General features: G+C 52.9%; 3 protein-coding genes across 4 annotated transcripts; 1 reads left to right on the top strand and 2 right to left on the bottom strand.

Moving 5' to 3' along the window:
• The first annotated feature begins 448 nt into the window (after positions 1-448).
• Positions 449-5,312, top strand: SUMF2 (sulfatase modifying factor 2). Of its 2 annotated transcripts, XM_058037489.1 has the most exons (9): positions 449-539; positions 789-939; positions 1,699-1,813; positions 2,269-2,313; positions 2,857-3,007; positions 3,275-3,330; positions 4,078-4,162; positions 4,581-4,740; positions 5,093-5,312. In XM_058037489.1, the coding sequence occupies exons 1-9, from the start codon at positions 485-487 to the stop codon at positions 5,196-5,198; spliced, it is 924 nt and encodes a 307-aa protein (XP_057893472.1). In that variant the 5' UTR covers positions 449-484; the 3' UTR covers positions 5,199-5,312. The 2 variants fall into 2 exon arrangements, with proteins under 2 accessions (XP_057893472.1, XP_057893473.1); XM_058037490.1 differs by lacking the exons at positions 449-539; positions 1,699-1,813 and having other exon boundaries at positions 563-939.
• Positions 5,313-5,999: 687 nt separating this feature from the next.
• On the bottom strand, positions 6,000-13,699 carry PHKG1 (phosphorylase kinase catalytic subunit gamma 1). Its single transcript, XM_058037519.1, has 10 exons — positions 13,624-13,699; positions 11,944-12,078; positions 11,487-11,662; positions 10,938-10,992; positions 10,249-10,314; positions 9,924-10,087; positions 9,321-9,411; positions 7,740-7,893; positions 7,529-7,654; positions 6,000-6,310 (listed from the first exon to the last, which is right to left on the bottom strand). The coding sequence occupies exons 2-10, from the start codon at positions 12,024-12,026 to the stop codon at positions 6,059-6,061; spliced, it is 1,167 nt and encodes a 388-aa protein (XP_057893502.1). The 5' UTR covers positions 12,027-12,078; positions 13,624-13,699; the 3' UTR covers positions 6,000-6,058.
• Positions 13,700-14,881: 1,182 nt separating this feature from the next.
• Positions 14,882-17,458, bottom strand: CHCHD2 (coiled-coil-helix-coiled-coil-helix domain containing 2). Its single transcript, XM_058037516.1, has 4 exons — positions 17,318-17,458; positions 16,432-16,678; positions 15,748-15,892; positions 14,882-15,193 (listed from the first exon to the last, which is right to left on the bottom strand). The coding sequence occupies exons 1-4, from the start codon at positions 17,365-17,367 to the stop codon at positions 15,183-15,185; spliced, it is 453 nt and encodes a 150-aa protein (XP_057893499.1). The 5' UTR covers positions 17,368-17,458; the 3' UTR covers positions 14,882-15,182.
• Positions 17,459-18,093: the final 635 nt, after the last annotated feature.

Genomic DNA, 18,093 nt, shown 5'->3' on the forward strand with positions numbered 1-18,093 from the left:
AATTTGTTCAGTAAATTTTAAAAACTGGATTAAGGCAATCACTAACTAGTTTTGTACTTGCTTATGAATAAAACTGAGTTCACTGCAGAATGGCTTGGGGGGGGGCTGAAGGGCCTGTTTTAAGGGTTGGGTTTTTAATAGTGATGCTTCTACGTTATTTATGGATAATCAGTGCCAGAGGAGGTCTGGGCAGAGCTTCCGGTGGGTTCGTGGCAGGGGAATGGAATGATTTTCCCTAAAACCAGCGGTGCTTTGTGTTAAGAGGAATCTCCTTCCTCTGTCACACACAAAACCTTAAAAAAAACCCTTTCAAACACCCAAAAAACGCCTCCCTTGTATGGACGGGCTGCTGTGGCTCCGGTGCTCGGCAGTTTTAGCTCCGGGGAGGGACAGCAATCCCCGTTCTTGCAGAAGCGCTGCCCCGGAAGCGCTTCCCGAGCCCGCAGCGCCTCCGGGTCGGGCCCGGCTCCTCCGCGGCTCCGGGATGGGAGCGGCGGCGCTGCTGCTGCTGTGCTGCGGGGTGCTGGGGGCTCAGCGCGGTGAGAGCCCCGACATCCCCCCGACACCCCTAAAATCCTCCCATGGCACCCCCGAAATCCCCCCTGGCAGCGCCTCCCGGAGCCCCTGCTGCTGCCCCAGGCTGGGATCGCTCCCCTCCCGACAATGGGATTTTAAATGCGGACATCGATCGCTGGCACCCCTTCCAGCACACGCAGGGACATCCCGTCAGTATCTGCGCCTGGCCAGCGTTTTAAAATGAAGTTTGTGCTGAATTTGTGCCTTTCCAGCGCTCGCAGAGGATGGGAGCATGGTGCAGCTGCCCGGGGGCACCTTCCAGATGGGGTCCCTGCAGAGGAGCGGCGAGGAGGAGCCCGCCAGGGAGGTGACAGTGAAGCCCTTTGCTCTGGACAAACACCCGGTGACAAACAGGGACTTCAGGTGAGCTCGGGTGGCTGTGGGGAGGGCAGGGCCAGATGTGGTGCGAGCTGTTCTGGAGGTGGTTCCTGGCAATCTGAAAGCCAATGCTTGGGTGCTCATTGGAAAAAAAATGTGTCTGTTAATAGGAAATCACTGTCACAGGTGCAAGCTGAGCCATCGTGGTGGTGTAGCTTGCAAGCACACTTTTATTTCCTTTTTTTTGTCCTTTTCCCCCTTCTCTTTCCTCTTTTTTTTCTTCTTTTTTTTCATCTCCTCCTCTTCCTTTTTTTCTCCTCTTCTCCTCCTCTCTTCCTTTTTTCTTCTCCTCCTCCTCCTGTCCTTCTCTTCTCTTCTCTTCTCTTCTCTTCTCTTCTCTTCTCTTCTCTTCTCTTCTCTTCTCCTCTCCTCTCCTCTCCTCTCCTCTCCCTCTCCCTCTCCCTCTCCCTCTCCCTCTCCCTCTCCCTCTCCCTCTCCCTCTCCCTCTTCTATTCCACCAACAGCAGCCACAGCTTTTATTGGCTTTTAAGGGATTTTTTCTCTCCACAATTACAGAAACCTGAGTGCAGGCTGAGTTTACCTGCACAGGTGACATAAAAATTAACAAATCTGTGCAAAGCTGCTCCCTGGACTGTTTTATCTGTTAAATCTAAATTAAACCATCTGGAGCTGGGGGGTCTGTAAGTTTTGTACATTTTGCCTTGCTCCGAACTCGTTGCATGAACAGATTTGTGAGGCAGAGCTTGAAGAACTCTTACCCAGAGCATGTTGTGTTTATGCCAGGGAGTTTGTTAGAGAAAAGAAATACAAAACAGAAGCAGAAGCATTTGGCTGGAGCTTTGTCTTTGAGGATTTCGTATCTGAAGAGCTGAAAAAAAAAGTCACCCAAAAATTGGAGGTAAATGTGAATCCTATGATGAGTTTGGTGTTGCTTTTCCACTGAGGAGCAGCTGCCTCTTTGCAGAGCCTGCTGTTCTCAGAGGTTTTTCTTTAATCTGGGGTTGTTTTGCTTTTGAACCTCAGCAGGATTGAGCTGGGGTTGATTCATGTGCTCCTCTATTTCCATGCTCTGTGAGCTGTCTGTCTGGGCTCCAGGGAGCTGGGAGGAAGTAAAATGTGTTTCAAAGTACTTCAATAATCCAACTTTAATATAGAAAAACTGAACAGCATGAGCCTCTTGATCTGTTTTCACTTTTAAAAGCCTCTGCTCTGTGGGAAAGCACCATCCAAATGTCTGTGATAGCCCAGCTCAAACTGCAGCATTTCCTGACTAACACACCCTGCTGTGGGACGGTGTCACCAGTCCAGGTGTCACCAGTTCACCTTTAATCCTGGTGTCATTTCTTTCCCCAGTCAGCCCCGTGGTGGCTGCCCATCGAGAAGGCTTTTTGGAGACAGGTGAGTAAAATCCTGATGTGATAAAATCCTGGTATGGTAAAATTCTGGTGTGATAAAATCCTGGTGTAGTAAGGTGATTTCCCTTCTGCAGCCCTTTTGTAAAGGTAAAATCCTGGTGTGATAAAATCCTGGTGTGGTAAAATCCTGGTGTGGTAAAATCTTGATGTAATAAAAAATTCTAGTGTGGTAAAATCCTGGTGTGGTAAAATCTTGATGTAATAAAATCCTGGTGTGGTAAAATCCTGGTATGGTAAAACCCTGATGTGATAAAATCCTGGTGTGAGTAAAATCCTGGTATGGTAAAATCCTGGTGTAGTAAAATCTGGATGTAATAAAATCCTGCTGTGGTAAAATCCTGGTGTGGTAAAATCCTGGTGTGGTGACTCCTCCCCATGCTGGTAGTTCGTGTGTTGTGTGTGCTGAACCTTATTGACTAAAAATAAGTGAAAAACCATTTTCCATCCTTTCGTCTCTTCCACCCCTCATTCCCTTTGTAATGAAAACTGTATAAAATTAATTCCAGTCTGCTTCAATCCCTGCCAGCCCTCAGGCCCTGGCTCCAGCATCAAGGACAGGCTGGATTACCCCGTGCTGCACGTGAGCTGGAACGATGCTCAGGCCTTCTGTGCCTGGCAGGGGAAGCGGCTCCCGTCGGAGGAGGAGTGGGAGTTTGCTGCCAGGGGAGGACTGCAGCGTACGTAGCACAAGCTCTGAGCTCTTCCCAAAGCAGGCATGGAGTGCTGTTGGTTCCACCAGATCCAACCCTCCCTCCAGGGATGTTGTCAGATGTTGATTTGAAGGGGGTTTGAACCACCTCTTTTGGTCTGAGAGGGTGGTAATATTAATAATTCATAAAATAAATAATTAAAACTTCAGTAGCTGAAGCTGAGTAGAAGAGGACAATCCTGAAAGCCTGGCTGGAGTGACCCAGGGCTAACAAGTGTCTTTTCCTCCCTGGCAGAAAGGATGTACCCCTGGGGAAACAAGTTCCAGGCAAACCGTACAAACCTGTGGCAGGTAAGGTCCTAAAAATCATCCCATCCATGCTGGGCTAAAAATCATCCCATCTATGCTGGGCTAAAAATCATCCCGTCCATGCTGGGCTAAAAATCATCCCATCCATCTATGCTGGGCTAAAAATCATCCCGTCCATGCTGGGCTAAAAATCATCCCATCCATGCTGGGCTAAAAATCATCCCGTCCATGCTGGGCTAAAAATCATCCCGTCCATGCTGGGCTAAAAATCATCCCGTCCATGCTGGGCTAAAAATCATCCCGTCCATGCTGGGCTAAAAATCATCCTGTCCATGCTGGGCTAAAAATCATCCCATCTATGCTGGGCTAAAAATCATCCCATCTATGCTGGGCTAAAAATCATCCCATCCATGCTGGGCTAAAAATCATCCCGTCCATGCTGGGCTGTCCTCAGGGGGGGTTTCACTCAGCTACTGAGTGAGGGTGTCCTGGGAAACAGTGGGGGTACTGAAACTGAGCTTCTGGGGGGGTGTAACAATACCCTCAGAGGGAGCAGGCTCAGCCCATCCTCCCTGGGAAAGCAGGATTTTACTGCTTCCAAAAATTCACACATAGATTTGTTTGAAGAGGGAACTTGGGACAACTTCAGGTAGCTGATCTCTCTTGACCAACATAAATTGCCACCAGAGAGTTATTTGCTTACTTGGAGTGTGGCACAGCCCTGTGAGGAGCAGGGTTTGGGGTTTTTCTGGGGTGGTTCTTTGCTGGGAGTGACCTCTGTTCCCCCAGGGTGATTTCCCTCGGGAGGACACGGCTGAGGACGGCTACCACGGCGTCTCCCCGGTGACAGCCTTCCCTGCCCAGAACAGCTACGGTACACAGCACCCTCACCCTGCTCTGGGGATGGCAGCTGCTCCCTCAGTTAATGCTGATTATCAAATCCTGCAGCTGGGCAGAGTTTAGATGTGTGGGGTCTGGAGTAGAGGGAAAGCATCGATGGTTGGGGCTGGAGTTGGCTGAGGTGCACCTGCTGCACTTCAGGCACCAAACCAGCTCCTTTTAATTAAAACTGGGTTGCTTTGCAACTCAGTGGGGTGTAACAAAAATTCCAAGGACATTTCTGGCTGCCCTGTCCTTGTGCACTGTTTGAAATACAGTGAGGAATTTCTTCAGCCTCACCATTAAACCACACTCTTGAATGATCCTTTGAACGTTGTTCCCCCTCCCATACACCAAATTTACATTTCTTGTATACCTAATTCTGTTCTAATTCTGACACAAAACCATCTCAGGGCTCTATGACCTGCTGGGAAACACCTGGGAATGGACAGCATCAGAATTCCCAGCTCCAGGAAGGGCACCCAGGGCTCAGAAGATGCAGGTGCTGAGAGGGGCCTCGTGGATTGACACTGCAGATGGCTCTGCCAACCACAGAGCTCGTGTTACCACCAGGTAGGTCTGGCCAAAGCCCAGCTGCTGCTGCACAAGGATTTTCTCTGGGTTGGTTTTATTTTAAAAGATGTTTGTTTGTTCCTACACAATTTTTTTTGAGAAGCAGTTGGCAGAGCACACTACAAATATGGCTAAAACCACCCCTGCTATAAATCCATTCCTAAATGCTTCTCAAATCATGTGTTTTCCAGCAGGTATTAATAACTAAATGCTTTTCTCTAAGTAATTCAGGGGAATTGGAAGATGTTTTTAGGCTGTTCTAGCAGGTCAGTTAGGGTTGTGAGTGTTGTAACATTGGGGATATGTGTAATGAGGAAGGATCCCTGATTTTGGGTCTCTTTTTCCCTGTGAGGATGGGGAACACACCAGACTCTGCCTCTGACAACCTCAGCTTCCGCTGTGCTGCCGACATCCCTCCTGTGCCAGCCTGGAAAAGCCAGAGCAAAGCTGAGCTCTGAGGGCTCCCTGGGAACACCTGAGGCATTTTCTCCTGTGGAGATGAACAGTAACCCCCAGCTGTCACTTCCATTAAACCCCAATTGTTTCTAAAATTAAAAATAATTTCAACCTTTTCAGTGCTGGCATGTGTGGATGGGAGCAGTGATTGGGAAGGCAGGAAGGGGGGTCTGTCTTTAGTGTCCTTCTGGTGTGGGAGATGCTGCAGCTCTCCTGTTGTTGTAAAGCAGAGGGGTGCAGGTGTGGGACTGGGCCAGAGCTGCTCTGACCTCCAGCCCCAGTGAGGAGACACCCAGAGCCCTCTGTGACCATCAGGGTGGGGCTGCCAGGGGGGAAGTGATGGGGGCACATCCCTGGAAAGGGGAGTCATAATCAGTCCCCATTCCCTTGGGAAGTCCCAGCTCTGGAGCAGTGCTGAGCCTTCTCAGAAGCAAAACAAGGCACCTTCATTGGCATTTGACAAAATGATGTGTGTGACAAACCAGTGCCCCACCTCTCCCAGGAGTTGTAACAAGCACAAACTCTCTCTGCACCAAACCTGACCAGGAACCTCGACCACAAGGGTGGGCAAGAACATTGCTCAGGGATCCACCTCAAACTGTCCCAAAACAGGCACTGCAGGTGCCTGAGGGCTGAGCCTTCCCCATGGGGAGCTGCAGCTGGTTCTGGCTCTGTTAAATGTGGCTTCTCCAAACCCATTCCTCCAGTGAGACACACCTCAGGAGCAAATTATTTCCCGGGTTTGTATTTGCACCAGTCGTGAGCAAAGTGAAAAAAAAACTTAAAAACCCCAGAAATCACCATGTTGTTTTCCAAGATTTTACTCGCCTTACAGTGAGCCAAACCAGGGGCTGGGCAGGGATCAGAAGAGCCCCTCCTCGGTGGCCAGGGTGAGCAGGATGGCCTTGCAGGTGTTCTCAAAGAGGGCAGCTCTGTTCTGGGCCTCCCCCTTCTTCACCCAGTGGCGGTAGGTGCGGAAGGCGCAGGCGTCGATGAGCTTGCGGACGGGCTTGAGGGCGTAGGGGTCCCTGACCACCAACTCCCTGGTCACTGACTTCACCTGCCTGTACTGGTAGTAAATCCTCACCGAGGCCAGCACGGTCAGGCAGATCACCTGGGGCACAGGGAACAGCCTGGCAGTCAGAGGAATCCTCCCAGAGCAGCTTGGGATTCAGGGGAATCCTCCCAGAACAGCTTGGGATTCAGGGGAATCCTCCCAGAACAGCTTGGGATTCAGGGGAATCCTCCCAGAACAGCTTGGAATTCAGGGGAATCCTCCCAGAACAGCTTGGGATTCAGGGGAATCCTCCCAGAGCAGCTTGGGATTCAGGGGAATCCTCCCAGAACAGCCTGGCAGTCAGAGGAATCCTCCCAGAGCAGCTTGGGATTCAGGGGAATCCTCCCAGAACAGCTTGGGATTCAGGGGAATCCTCCCAGAGCAGCTTGGGATTCAGGGGAATCCTCCCAGAGCAGTGTGGGATTCAAGGGAATTCCCACAACAGCCTGGGATTCAGAGGAATTCTCCCACAACAGCCAGGAATTCCCACAACAGCCTGGCAGTCAGGGCATTTCTCCCACAACAGCCTGGCATTCAAGAGAATTACCACAACAGGCTGGCATTCAGGGAAATTCTCCCACAGCAGCCTGGGATTTTTGGGAATTCTCCCACAACAGCCTGGGATTCAGAGGAATTCCCTCAATGGGGTGGTCCCAGTGCATCACCTCATGTGGGGGAATCAGGAGGGAGCTCAGTGCCTGGCACAGTTTAATTCCTGCAGGGCTGGCAAAGGGCAGGAGTTCATGCCAGGGAATCACAGAATCACAGCATGGTTTGAGTTAAAAGGGAATTTAAAGCCCATTTCACTCCCTGCCATGGGCAGGGATGTCTTTGCCTATCCCAGGTTGCTCCAAGCCCTGTCCAGCCTGGCCTTGGACACTTCCATGGATGGGGCAGCCACAGCTTCTCTGGGAAACCTCTGCCAGGGCCTCAGCACCCTCACAGCCAAGAATTTCTCCCCACTATCCCATCTGACCCTGCCCTCTTGAAGCCATTCTCCCTTGCCCTGTCACTCCATCTCCTGTCCAAAGTCCCTCTCCAGCTCTCTTGGAAGCAATGGAAGGGGCTCTAAGGTCTCCCTGGTGCCTTCTCTTCTCCAGGCCGAACTCTCCAGCTCTTTCAATGTTTTTTTTTTGGAGGTGAGAGGCAGTTTCTCCCTTCTCCCTTAACTCCTTCCTGCGAGGGAATGCCCAGGCATCCTCCCAAAACCCAACCCCCAGTTTCTCCCAAACCCATCCCACTGCCGGCTCCTGCAGCTCCCAGCCCCATCCCCACCTTGAACTTGCGGAAGGGGCTGAAGTGCCGGACCTCCTCCACGTCGTACTGCTGGAAGAAGGGGTGTGCCAGCGCCTCGCCCGCCGTGTACCGCTGCCGCGGGTCCACCACCAGGAACCGCGAGATCTGCAGGGGGAGCCGCTCGCTCTGAGCTATCGCAGGGCTCTGCAACGCCCCCTGCGCTCCAGGATTTCCCAACCCCAGCACCTACCAAGTCCTTGACGGTGTCAGAGCGGTCATCCCACTCTGGGGAGCCGAACTGGTAATCGCCGTTCATGATCATGCGCAGCATCAGCATCTGCTTGCGGTGCCAGAAGGGCGGCGAGCCGGCCAGCAGGGTGTACATGATCACCCCCGTGCTCCACCTGTGGGCAGCAGGGTGTACATGATCACCCCATGCTCCATTTGTGGGCAGCAGGGTGTACATGATCACCCCATGTTCCACCTGTGGGCAGCAGGGTGTACATGATCACCCCATGCTCCACCTGTGGGCAGCAGGGTGTACATGATCACCTGTGGGCAGCAGGGTGTACATGATCACCCCCATGCTCCATTTGTGGGCAGCAGGGTGTACATGATCACCCCATGTTCCACCTGTGGGCAGCAGGGTGTACATGATCACCCCATGCTCCACCTGTGGGCAGCAGGGTGTACATGATCACCTGTGGGCAGCAGGGTGTACATGATCACCCCCATGCTCCATTTGTGGGCAGCAGGGTGTACATGATCACCCCATGCTCCACCTGTGGGCAGCAGGGTGTACATGATCACCCCCATGCTGCATTTGTGGCCAGCAGGGTGTACATGATCACTCCTAAGCTCCACCTGTGGGCAGCAGGGTGTACATTATCACCCCCGTGCTCCACCTGTGGGCAGCAGGGTCACCCCTAAGCTCCACCTGTGGGCAGCAGGGTGTACATGATCACCCTAAGCTCCACCTGTGGGCAGCAGGGTGTACATGATCACTTGTGGGCAGCAGGGTGTACATGATCACCCCATGCTCCACCTGTGGGCAGCAGGGTGTACATGATCACCCTAAGCTCCACCTGTGGGCAGCAGGGTGTACATGATCACCCCATGCTTCACCTGTGGGCAGCAGGGTGTACATGGTCACCCCCGTGCTCCACCTGTGGAGCCTCCAGCACCCCCTGTGCCACTCCCCAGGCACCCAGCTGGTTCTGCATCCCAGCAGGGAAACTGGCATCACCTGGAAACAGCTGGAAAACCAGCACGGAACTGCCCTGCGTGTGCCTGAGGGGCTGAGCTGAGCTGCAGGGGACTTTGAGCTGAGCTGGTGGGGAGTTGTTCCCTGGATGCTGCAGGAGGATGCCTTGAGATGGAGAATTTGGCCCTTGCAGAGGTTTTTAGGGAAGGGAGTGGGGTTTGGTGATGCACAGCTCAGGTGTTGTGGCTCAGACTGGAGAGGGGATGAAATGCCCTGGTGTGTGCATTGCAGCCTGAAGCCACCAGAGGTGGTGGCAAAGTCCCTGCAGAGCTCTGGTGAGCTGCCCTGAGCTGGCTGCTCTCCCAGGGGCTGCACAAGGTGTTTAAAACCCCCATGTCTTGGAGCTCAGCCTAAGCTGACTTCCATGAACAGAGAGTATTGCTTTCTCTCCCAAAGTGAGGAGATGGGTTTGTCCCCAGGCTGCTTCACTCCCTGCTCTGTGCCAGAACCCCCAGGTGACCCAGACAGCCCCTCACAGCCACCAATATTGGCTTTTGGTGCATCATTTCATTCTTTCCAAACACTCAAACACCACATGTGTGTGTTTAGGAACAGCTTCTCACTCACATATCCACCTCCTTCCCGTAGCCTTGGTGCTCATCATCCATGGAGCACTGCAGGATCTCGGGGGCCAGGTAGCCAGGAGTGCCACAGATCTCTGTGGGGACAGGGACACAGGGCAGAGCATCAACCCAGGTGCCATTCCCACACACCTCCAGGCAGCCCATGGTGGCATCTTTGCAGGGATGGTGCTCACAGGGAGGAACTGCAACCTGTGTGCATCTCACTGGTGACTTTTTTTTGTGAATTATTGTGGCTAAAAAGTGAGGAAAAAAATTATATAGATGCTTGTGGGAGGGGATGCCTGTTGATGGGTGTGTGGCTCTTTGCATGTAGGAATTGGGGGAAGCAATAGGTCAGTAAGTGGATGAAGTAATGGGGATCATCTGGAGGAGAAAAGAAGTGGAATGGATTAGGATTAGGTTTTCCTAAAGAGCAGCAACTTTTCCATGGCAAGGAGAGAGGCGTGGAGGCTGTGTGCAGGCAGAACTTGGGTGTGAGGACAGCAAAAGCAGCCAAACAGCACCAATCTGCACCCCCAGGTGAGACTGGTGACAAGGAGTGAGTGGGGCTGGAAAAACTCACCAGCCCAGCATCCCCCCACCTCACCTTTGAGCTTCTCATTCTCATTCAGCTGGCAGGAGAAGCCAAAATCTGTCAGCTTGATGTTCATGTCATCATCCAGCAGGATGTTCTCCGGCTTCAGGTCGCGGTGGACGATGTTGATGGAGTGCAGGTACTGGATCACTTCCAGCAGCGCTCGCATGATCTTCCTGGGGATGGGGACAGCTCACCCCCTGTCCCAAACACCCACTGGCACCACCATCCCCGGGGAGGGGACAGGGACAGTGCACAGGGACACAGCCCAGGGTGCTGGGCTCTCCCATCTAACCACACTCTGCTCTTGCAAGGTGATTTTCACACCTGGCCTTACCTGGTTTCTTTCTCGCTCAAGGTGACTTTCTCAGTGAGGTAGTCAAAGAGCTCCCCTCTCTTCATCCTACATGAGGGAGGGGACAGAGTCAGGCAGAGGCTGAGCTGCAACAGCAAACCGGCCCTGAGTCCCTGGGGATGATCAGTCAGGGGTTTATAACCCTTAACAGCCCAAAAGAACTTTCATAACAAGGGGTAAAAGTGCCTTTATATACTTTAGTACAATATCAGCTAGAAGGAGAGGCTGTGCCTGGAGAGGGCAGTTTTGGATAGAAACACAACTGTTAAGGTTGAAAAAGACCTTTAAGATCACCAAGTCCAACCATCAAAGATGGGGCAGGGATGGGGCTCTCCCCGTGCCATCCCACTCCTCTGACATCCACTGCACTGTCCTGGCATTGGGAATTGTGACTTTGCAGACACCCTGGTCCCACTGAGCATATAAATAACCCTCAGGGATGCCTGACAGCTCCCACCAAAGGTTACAGGGAAACCCGAGCAGTGCTGAGCCGCTGACAGAGGGAAAACAGTGCTGGCAACAGAGCTGCAATGAGCTTGCACTAATTGGGGCTTGATTCTACCTTAAGGGCTGCTTGTCCCTCCACTGCTTGCCATTTTTGCCCCATAAAAAGCTGGGACAAATCTGCAGAGAGGGAGTGGGCCCAGGGTGCTGAGCCAGCTGGTACTTACAGGTCAAACACCAAGAAGAAGAAGGTGCTGGATTCATAGCTGTCCTTCAGCTGGACTGTAATAAAGCACAGGGGCTGTGAGCACAGTGTGAGTCCATCAATGGACTAAAAATCTGATTAAACTGCTAATTGAGTTAATGAGGAGCTGATCTTCACAAGCGTTGTGCTTGGGAGACAATATGGGGGGCACTGCTGGGGTGTATGTGTGGCAGGAGAGCAAACAGTGCTCTGAGCAGGTGCCTGGTATTTCACCCCAAAAATCCTTCCGGGGGACTGGTTTTGGGGTCCCCCTCTGCCCTGAGGAACAAAGAGGGCAGAAATTGCTAATTGAGTTAATGAGGAGCTGATCTTCACAAGTGTTATGCTTGGGAGACAACATGGGGGGCACTGCTGGGGTGTGTGTGTGGTGGGACAGCAAACAACGCTCTGAGCAGTTGCCTGGCATTCCACCCCAAAATCCCTTCCTGGGGGTTGGTTTTGGGGTCCCCTCTGCCCTGAGGAACAAAGAGGGCAGAAATTGCCCTTGAGGGATGCTCAAGGCCTGACTTACTGACGTTGGGGTGGCCCGAGACCTTGCGGAGGATGTCGATCTCCTTGGTGGTGGCTTCGCGCAGCTCCTGCACCTCCTTGGGGGAGATGTTCCCCGCCGTGATGTCGATGATCTTCACAGCATATTCCTGCCTCGTGGTCTTGTGGATGCACCTCCGGACCACGCTGCTCACCCCCCTGCCAGGGACAACAGGGACAAAAGGGGGGTTCCATCCCTGCCTGCCCAGCCACCGGCACCTGGGCTGGCTGGGATTTTCATGCACCAGCGGGTCTCGCTCTGTCACCCTGTCTCGGTGGGACAGAAGGTTTTGAGCTGATGGAAAGTGCTGTTCCATGCTATTTTTAGCCCCATGCTGCTGTGGGCCCTGTTTGTATCAGATTCCCAGGGAACACTGTTCCTATGTGGCACTGGGGGACGTGAAACCAAAACAAGCCGCTCACCAAAAAGAAAGCTTTACCTGCCCAAAACCTCCTTTGGCTCATATTTTTCATAAAACTCCTTGGATGAGTTCCAGTCTGGTAGATCTTCTTCCTTGGTCATCTCTGGCTCCTGTCAGGGCAGCACTCTGGGCTTGTCTAAGGGCAGAAAGGAGCTGCAAGGAAAAAAGCCAGGATGGGCACACACTGCTCCCAGAACTGGGATCATCAATCCCTTATGGAAGAAAAAACATTGAGGAGGAAGGAAGAGAAGGAAGATCCTGGACCAAGCAAAGGAGGTGTTTTGCTGCTTGGAAAAGCCAAGCTTTGCCCTTGGGATGCTGCAGACATCCCACTGGGAACAGGAGAAACCCCACTGGATTCCCTCATAGCCTGGCTGGGGCCAAGGCTTTGGGAAATGCTGCAGCACCCCAAAACCTCACCCCTTCCCTGTGCCCAGCTCACAGCAGCAACCTCCAGAAACAGCACCCCACACCAACACCACCCAAGTGGAATATGGAAGCTGGAATCTGCCCCTGTTGTTTTTCTCTTTCTTTTCCTTATTATTTTTAAGCAGTAGAGGGGGTGGGTGGGTCAGGGTGCAGGTGGGGACAGAGGGACTGGGGACAGTGGGAGCTGAGCCAGCCTGAGGACAGCAGCTCAAAGAGTTCCCTCAGCCACTCCTGTGCAGCTGCCAGCAGCCTCCACAACTCCTGAAAGGCTCTTGTCCCATTTCTTTTTCCTATTTCAGGCTTGGAAGGATTTTTATACAGCTTGTTTCTGTGCCCATACACGGAGTCCAGGCAGTTGGGATGGAAAGCAGTTCTTTACAAGCCTGGGCAGCAAAACTGTCCCTTTGGGGTGACAGTTTGTTGCTGGGGAGGGGACAGAGGTGGGCAGGAGATCCCCAGCACTGTGAGTTTCCCTTTGCCCTCCTCTCAATAGCTCTGCCAGGGCACTGGCAGCTCTAAATACATTTAAATCTCATTAGCAATGTGTTATCTGTCCTGACCTGGTTTTAAGGACCAAAGTGTGTTTTGGGCGACTGGCTGCTGCTGCCAGGGATGTCTAACATGGGCTGGAGCATTTCTAAACAACCACAACCTTAACTTACAGAATTTTAGTTGTTGGAAATACTGTGAGTAATGCCAAACCGAGCTGAAAACACAAAGGAGAGGCAGGACCAGGAAGGAGGGAAAATAAATATCTCTGAGATGGAGAAGGGGGGGTAAGCAAAATCTGATTATTTTTTGAAAATCCAGGTCCTGGGGGTTGTGGGGAAGGGCTGGGGAGCATCCACGGAGCACTACCGGGAGAAGCCTGGAATCTGTGTGCTGAACCCGGGAATTTGTTTAAAATACCCTGGAATTATAAAAGCAGCAGGTGCAGGGCTCTAATGGGACACTCTGGGTTCATCAGCAGAGTGCAAGGGGGGTCGTGAGGGGATTTTCTGCCGGGAGGAACGCTGAGGGTGAGGCGCTGGGCATCGCCCCCCGCCCGCAGCCGGGAGGATCTCTAAGCACAACAAAGATATTCAAATATCAGTTGGAATAAACCCGCAAAGCCCAAGAAAAAGCAAGCTTTCATGCCGGCAGAAACGCGGCCCCTCTCCCCCAGCCCCGACCCTCTGGCGCTGACCCGGAGCCAAAGAACGCTGAGCACGGGAGATTCCCGGGGCAGGACCCCCTCACAACCCTCCCTCAGCGCCGCCCGCTCCTCACCTCGCTGAGGGCAGCGCCGGGCCGGGCCCGGGCCTGGGAGCCGCCGGGAGCCGAGCGCTCAGGGCCGGCCGCCGCCGCCCGGCCCCGGAGAAAGCGCAGCGCGACTTGGCAGCGGCGGGAGCCGGGCGGGCATGGCCGGGCAACGGGCAAGGGGGGGCCGGGGGCCGCCCCGGAGCTTCCCCGGTTTAACCCTTCCGCCGCCGAGCACGGCCGGCCCCGGCTCCTCCTCCCCGGGGGCGTTGCTGAGCGGCCGCCGGGAGCTGCGGCCGCCCCGGGCACGGGGAGGCTCGGCCGGGGAGCGAAGAGCGGGGAATGGGAACGGCGGGAGGGAGCTTGGAGAGCAGCCGGTCCCAGCCTGAGCACCGAGCCGCTCTGTGCTCTCCCAGCGCCGCCACCCTGAGCACCGAGCCGCTCTATGCTCACCCACCGCCACGGCCGGGCTCCTCTTGGACACCTCCAGGGATGGGACACCTCCACAATTCCTCCGGGAAACTGTTCCAATGCCTGACCACCCAAACAGTACTCTTTTTTTTTTTTCCTCCTAATATCTAACCGAATTTCCCCTGTATCAGCTTCAGGCTATTTCCTCTTATCACAGAGTGGCCCAAACCACCCACTGGTTTTATTTCAGTTTCACCAGGACGGTGAAACACCCCAGAAACGAGATGGGAGCTTGATCAGCACACAAAAGCTGCTCCTGTCAGTTCTGTCCTCATCCCCACTGTGGGCGGTGACTCCTCTCCCTTCTGAACACTGATTAAATCTTTTCACTTTCAGAACAGCAAGCAAGATGTGAAGTGCTTGAGGAATGGGCAGAATATCCATCAGCATAACAGCATTTCAAGGAAAACAGGTAATGCTAGGGAAAGTATTTTTAACAGCAACTGCACTGTTCAGAGCAGGGTTATTCCCCACCACAGTTCCTTATCCAGGCTTTTCCAGTGATGTCCAGGAGGGTGTTTAATTTATCAGCCCCAAGGATTTGAGTAAGGCATGACGTGGCAGCTCCCTCCGATGGGAAAAGGAGGGTTTGCACTTTGCATTAGTAAATACTTTTAAAATAATTATTATTTTCATGTAGCTGCCATGGCTTTGTAACTTGCCTGAGCCAGGCAGAAGGGAAGGTTACAGGACCATCATCTCATGGTTCAGCCCTATTACAGCACAAAAAGAAACACCTGCAGAACACCCTGCCAAAATCAATTCTCACCTCCTCACCCTTCTACTCCAGCACTCAAACTCAACCAAAGCAAGGTACTTCTAGAGAGAGAAGTTTATTTATAGACATTACATACATTCAACACAACAATCAGTAAAGCCCACGTTAGCTCATTCTGCTTAACTATTCACTCTTCCATTTTGTGCTAAATTAAATTGCGGCTGTGAAGTTGGATCACATCAGAGGCAGCTATGGCAGGAGTCAAGCCACAGAGATGACAGTGTGAATATATGAACTAACAAGATACCAGGCAGCTTTAAACTTTATTACTGAAGCTTTTTGTTTTTCATTCATAGGTCAGTTCTTGCAAGATGATCTCCAGCAGCTGCCTTGTACAGGCTTAGGACAAACCTGAAAGGGAAGGAGTTAATGTCAGTGAGTTTTGGATTCTTGAATGGAAGGATAAACAGTTTTCTCAGTGAGTTTTGGATCCCTGAATGGAAGGATAAACAGTTTTCTCAGTGAGTTTTGGACTCCTGAATGGAAGGGTAAGGAGGTATCTCAGTAAATTCTGGATTCCTGAATGGAAGGTGTTTTCCCTGCCACAGGCCAGATTTGTCAGGGTGTTCCATTTGCTGGGATATGCTGAGCTGCAGACATCAGCACTAGTGCACAGCTGCCTCCTTCCTCCTGGGACAGGATGGTTTTGTTATCCTCAGAGCTCTGCTAATGCCCCAAATGTGCTGCTGCCACTTTTCCAGTCATTTTCAATCCAAGCATCAGGAATTCACCCCTCTCCACCCCACAGGACCCAAACATGAAGCCCAAGAGAACAGCAGCTGCTTTACCAGACTTCAGAGCACCTCCATCACTCCCCAGCTGCATCAAAGCCCCAGGACATCATTCCCATGACATTTTTACTGATTGTCCCATTGAAGAGCTGCCTGCCAGCTCTGTGTACTTACCATTGGAAATCCTGCACTGCTTGAGCACCTCACTGAAGCCCTCACACAGCTTGAGGTCGGTCTGCTTCTGGGCACACTCCAGGAATTGTTTCATCTCATACTGGCAAGGACCTTGCTGCTGGGCAGCCTGAGCACCCTGGGGCTCCTGAAACACCAAATGGCTCCATAAGGACACTTCCAACAAAGCCAAAGCACCCCCACACTGCTTGCTGAGGGTTCTTGCCTGCATTTCAGTCAAAACCTTCATTTTTTTAATGGAAAACAAGTGAAGGGCTAAAGTACAAAACAATTTTCCAGCAGAGGAATGCCACATTCAGAGCAGTTTTTTAAATTACAAACACTTGAGTGGTTTTGATACATTTGAGTAACTCTGGATGGCACCTGAGCAAAGGCCTCCCCAACATCAGAGCTGAAATATGAAAGTCCTGCCTGAATCAGAGGAATAGAGTAGAAAATAACACCAACACCTTTGCCACACATCCCTCTGAATTCTTTATAAGATGACTCATGGTGAGTTACCTTGGAGATTCAGTCTGTAGTTATACTCTATATAATATAGTTTTATATATATATAGAGAGATTATATAAAGACTGTAAGCATCCCAGCTGTGACTCATAAGGCTCCATTAAGTCCCTCAGCACAGAGCTGAGCTGCCATCAGTGTCCAGCCGTGCTTCCCCTCACCTGGTAAGTGACATCAGGCCTGGCAGCTTCAGAGCTGCCCCCTCCACTAAATCCTCCGGTGATGGCATGGCCGATGGTGTGTCCCACAGCCGAGCCCACGGCCACCCCGGCCGCAGTTGAGGCCATCTGGGCCATCAGCCCCGGCTGCTTCGGGGCCGGGGACGCCACGGCCGAAGGCGGAGCCGCTGCGGGGACAGAGGCCCGAGGAGCCGGAGCTGGAGACGGGACTCTCCTCGGGGGCGCCCGGCTGCGGGGACACAAAGAGAAACATCACTCCATCATCATCGTGGTGATCCCAAACCATGCCGGGCAGGGGCCACACGGCTGCAGGGACACAAAGAGAAACGTCACTCCATCATCATCATCATCATCATGGTGATCCCAAACCATGCCGGGCAGGGGCCACACGGCTGCAGGGTCTGGAGCCCGCTGCTCCTCCTGTGAGGCACGGAATATCCCCAGCTGGAAGGGACACACAGTGTCAGAGAGCGTGCTGCACAGGAGGCCCCAAGGATCACGCTGGGATTACACACACCCCTGTTACACACTGAAGGAGTGAACTCGCTGTTCTGGTAAGCGTCTTATGCAAGACGTGGTCAGGGTTACAGGCGTCTTTCTGCTCACACGGCTGTTTTGGGGAAAAATACAACACGACCCAAAAGCGGTTGATCGCCACGGTGCTGGTGTCCTGTCCCTGCGGCCGAGCAGACCCAATTCCACCCCCAAATCGCCCAACCCCGCTCCGCTAACCCACGGCCAGCCCAACTCAAACCAGCCGGGCGCTGCCACCACCCCGGCGCGTCACCCACCCCCACAATGGCGGCCAGGCCACTGCGGCCTGCGCGGGGGAGAGGGGAGAAGGAGAGGGACCCCCGGCCGTCCTCACCTGGCGGGGGGCGGCACGCGGGACGTGCGGCTGCGGCTGCCCCTGGGCATGGCGGCGGGAGGCGGAGGGAGCCCCGGGCGGCGCGGAGGGAAGCGGAGGGAGCCCCGAGCGGCACGGCCTGGTCCGATACCGGCACGCCGCCTCTGAAGGTCACCGCGGGTGCGTCACTTCCGGGGCGGGCCTGAGTGGAGGCCACGCCCCCTCCGCCCGCCTGAGGCGACGCGCGGGAGCGGCCGCGATGGCGGCGGTGGGAGTAAATAAATAAACACCTAAAGTGCGGTTAAACCCGAGCTTAGTGTCCGTTCGTAGTAGTAAACGTCTAAATAGCGATAGACCTGCGTCTGCCGGACCTTCAGCCGCAATAAGCACCTAAATTGTGATAAATACGCGCGTGTAGGATCCTCGGTCACAATAAATACTTAAATCGCGTTAAGCGCGCCTTTGTAGGGTCCTCGGTCATAATAAACACCTAAATAGTGTTAAACCCTCGTCTTTGTGGGACTTTCAGCGACAATAAACACCTAAATAGCGATAAATTTGCTCTTGTGGGATCCTGAGCCGCAATAAACTCCTAAACCAGTGAGGGAGCATCGGTCACAATAAACACTTAAATCTGTGAGGGACAATCGGTCACAATCATAAATATCTAAATCTGTGAGGGACCATCGGTCACAATAAACACCTAAATCTGTGAGGGACAATCGGTCACAATAAACACCTAAATCTGTGAGGGACGGTCGGTCACAATAAACACCTAAAGCACAATAAACCTGCAC

This window comes from Melospiza georgiana, chromosome 19 (assembly GCF_028018845.1).
Source record: "Melospiza georgiana isolate bMelGeo1 chromosome 19, bMelGeo1.pri, whole genome shotgun sequence".
Classification (NCBI taxonomy): Eukaryota; Metazoa; Chordata; class Aves; order Passeriformes; family Passerellidae; genus Melospiza; species Melospiza georgiana.